Here is a 3,654-nt window from a genome sequence, read left to right as displayed (position 1 = left end):
CTACAATAATTATAATTTTTAATGATAAAAAAAAATTAATTTAACTTTATCTCATTAATGATATATATATAACAATCAATAATATAATTAGTCATTATTATATTAAATTTTAAGAATTATTTTAAAATATTCTCGTTAAAAATAAGAGTGTCGGTCATTAAAGTGCAACAGTAGCTTTTTTTTTTTTTCAAATTCCATGTCACATAGAGAAGGAATGACTTATCACTTAAAACTAATATAAATTATCAGAAAATATGACTTGTAAATCATGTAAACTTGCATTGAGTACAAATTGAACTTTTTCCATTTATCAAAATACTTTTAATATGTAAGGAATAATTAGTATACTTTTTAAAATTTTTAGAATATTTTAATATATTTTTGAAAATTAAGAGACCAATTATAAATGAGTTTTTCCATACCACACTTATTGGTGTAAACGAACCAAACTGTTCGTGAGTTATTCAAGACTCGGCTAGATAAAAACTCGATCGGGCTCGGCTAATAAACGAGTCGAGCTTGAGTTTAGCAGTATTCGGCGGGTTTAGGCTCGCAAGCTGACTCATGAACAGACTCGTGAACAGGCTCACGAATAAGCTTGTTTGCTAACACTAATCCCACATCGAAAGTTGAAGGGATATGAAAAATCTTGACTTCTCTATAAAAATAGAACTCTTCTATATTCTTTTTTATTAATTTTGGGTTCGAGAGACTTCAATTAAATAAAAAATTTTAATTTAGAAGTCTCTTAATAACCTTATAATTTAAATTTGTTTATAATTTAAATAAATTTGAATTATATTGAGTTTGTTTATAATATAATCGAGCTCAAATTCGAGGCTAAATGAGCTCAAATTTGAGTTTTTTGAATGGAGTTTGAGTTGACTGGTTAATATGATAAACGAGTTTATTACGAATCGAGGTTGAATCGAACTCAAGTTTAATATTTATTTTATGAATCGAGATCGAGCTTATAAATGAAGTTCGAGTCGAGCTTAAGCTCGAACTCGAACATTTAAATTTATTTTCTAATCGAGTTTGAGCTTATCAAAGCTCGGCTCGGCTTGGTTCGATTACAGCTCTAACCACACTTAACTGTTAAAATTAATGAAATTCCTAATTAGCATATTTTTTAAAATATAATATATTCAATGACTTTTTATGTATTTTTTGAACTGAGCAATCAATTAATGAATTTCTTTAAAATATAAAGACAAAACAGTAATTTTTTCATAAAATTTATATAAGAGGGAGAGGTTAGTAAAATTTTATCTAAATTCCGTGAAAAATTCTAAAATATAAAACAGTGTGTAAAAGAAGAAACATTAAAACATTAATTTAAACTATATAGATTTGTAAATTTTGTTTTCGGGCAAATATAAAAATCTAAATAGAAGGGTTGGATGGCTTCCTCTCATTCTCTCTCGGGCAACAGTGAGGCTAAGGAGTCAGTAACTTATGTAGATCATGCCACTAAAAAGGTGAAACATAGGGATTGCAGCAATCCTTTCATACAGGCTGATGTTTCCTTCAAAGACAAAGTTTTGGGTTCTTCAGACATGGATCTTGACATGAATAAGGAGCTCCTTGCTGAAGCTGACTTTGATGATTTAGAGATCTCTGTTGATTCTTTGGGCTCTTTCCCTATCATATCCTTCTTTGATGGGGTGGAAAATTTGCTTGTGAAACGATGGTGCAAGGCTCTTATCCTTCACCTCCTTGGACGTAAGATTGGGTTCAAAGCCCTTCATTCACGCTTGCAGGAGCTGTGGAGTGCTTCTTGTTTCAGTCTTTTGGATCTGGGCAACGATTACTTTTTAGTGAATTTTTCTGATAATGAAGGTTATCTCAGGGCGCTCTTTGAAGGACCATGGGTAATCCTTGGCAATTATCTCTAGTTGCAACCTTGGACACCAACCTTTGATGTCGCTTCAAATTTTATGGACTCCGCAGTTGTTTTGATTAGGTTACTGAGCCTTCCCATGTATCTTTATAATAAAAAGATTCCCAATCGGGTAGGCAACTCTGTTGGCAAGCTGATGAAAATCGATGAAAACACCCAGGTTACGTCACAAGGGAAGTACACCCGAATGGCGGTGTTAATAAACTTGAACAAGCCCTTAATCTCTAAAGTGGATATACAAGGGAGGGTGCAATTGATTGAGTATGAGAATTCTCCAAGTGTCTGTTTTACATGTGATAAAGTCGGTCATTCTTCTTCCTCCTGTGCTTCTAACCAAAGTGGTAAAGATGATGAGACGACCAGGAAGAAGGAAGATCGGAATATACTAGCCCAGCCGGACTCAGCGTTCGGCGAGTGGATGCTGGGGGCTAAACGGACAAGGAAAAACCAGGCAAGGAAAGTCCTAAATTCGTCTAATCAAGGAGTGAAGAGTGGGTCAAGATATGATATTCTGGGCAATACTTCGATTGCAGATAACGAGCACGCAAACCTTGAGGTAAGCCAAGATTTGCTTCCTAAAACCTCTAACGTGAACCAATCCCAAGCCTTTAGTGAAATCCCGTGGTAAGCGAAAGGAGAATATTTTGGTTCCAAGTGCCAGCTCGCAAGGATTGTCGCGCACTGGGGAGGATATTCACGAGAAGTCAAAAGGTAAGGAGCCTATGATTGTTTCATGCTTAAACAGGAAGGAATCTTTAGGCCCACGTGACTCTATGCAAGAATCCCATGCAATGGTTAGTCATGTAACTTCTACGCTTGATCCCAACTTTCATTCTATGGTGCGTATCGGGTCTAAGGAAAATGAAGTCTCTAATGCCCATGTTGCTCTGTAGATGAATGGAGGAGCCCAAAACCTCTTATCCTCAACCCACAGTAGACTGCTTGATTCGGCTCAACAGCTTAGGCCCCTCTTATCTAATCCCTCTGATGCTCGCATGATTCTAGGTCAAGAGGGTGAAGTGAACGAGTCTATTGATGAGGATAATGATAGTGCTTTTAAAGAGGAACCTTTTATGGATCCCTATCTTCAGGATTAAGGTGTGTTTGTTCTTTTTACCTTCCTATTATGGATATGTCGATTTTAATTTGGAATTATCAAAGGGCTGGTAGTTTGGCTTTTCAATTCATACATTATAACAAAATTAATTATCAAATCACGGAAAATCTAAAAATATACAGAACATGTTCACTATCCATACAACCCCTATGCATACAAGTCACAGGCCTGCAGAGCCACAGGTCTCTGCAGTGAGATTGGACATGTTCTGCAGTTAGACATGTCTATATCGGTGCCACCATGCAAATCACCCCATACATTAATGCAATCCCATACATGCAAGATGAATGAAATATTTTATGATTTTAAATTATTATATTTTTTAAAAAATATTAAATTTTATTAATTTTTTATTATATTTATTATAAAAATATTAAATTTTATTAAATATTTAAAATTTTTTTAAAAAACTTAAACATAAAATAATATTAATACTCATCTTTTATATATTATTATAATATAAAAAATAAAATAATTAATAATTTTGAATTAATTAAAAAAATTAATAAGATGGATGAAATATTTTAGAATTTTAATTTATTATATTTTTAAAAAATATTAAATTTTATTAACTTTTTAATTATATTTATTTTAAAAATATTAAATTTTATTAAATATTAAAAAAATTTTAAAA

The 3,654-nt window shown here is 32.6% G+C and overlaps 1 protein-coding gene across 1 annotated transcript; it reads left to right on the top strand.

The window, feature by feature from the left end:
* The first annotated feature begins 1,403 nt into the window (after positions 1-1,403).
* On the top strand, positions 1,404-3,000 carry LOC110607540. Its single transcript, XM_021746665.1, has 4 exons — positions 1,404-1,874; positions 2,004-2,459; positions 2,509-2,697; positions 2,797-3,000. Exons 1-4 carry the CDS (start codon positions 1,404-1,406, stop codon positions 2,998-3,000), a joined length of 1,320 nt encoding a protein of 439 aa, XP_021602357.1.
* Positions 3,001-3,654: the final 654 nt, after the last annotated feature.

The sequence above is a fragment of the Manihot esculenta genome, chromosome 3 (genome assembly GCF_001659605.2).
Source record: "Manihot esculenta cultivar AM560-2 chromosome 3, M.esculenta_v8, whole genome shotgun sequence".
Classification (NCBI taxonomy): domain Eukaryota; kingdom Viridiplantae; phylum Streptophyta; class Magnoliopsida; order Malpighiales; family Euphorbiaceae; genus Manihot; species Manihot esculenta.
The sequence above is the reverse complement of the archived record's forward strand: the minus strand, read 5'-3'. Positions and strand labels throughout refer to the sequence as shown.

Coding starts and splice junctions, on each gene's coding strand:
- LOC110607540 (XM_021746665.1), top strand. CDS start 1,404: ATGGCTTCCTCTCATTCTCTCTCGGGCAACAGTGAGGCTAAGGAGTCA. Junction 1,875..2,003: donor CGCTCTTTGAAGGACCATGG/GTAATCCTTGGC, acceptor TATAATAAAAAG/ATTCCCAATCGGGTAGGCAA. Junction 2,698..2,796: donor TGCAAGAATCCCATGCAATG/GTTAGTCATGTA, acceptor GTTGCTCTGTAG/ATGAATGGAGGAGCCCAAAA.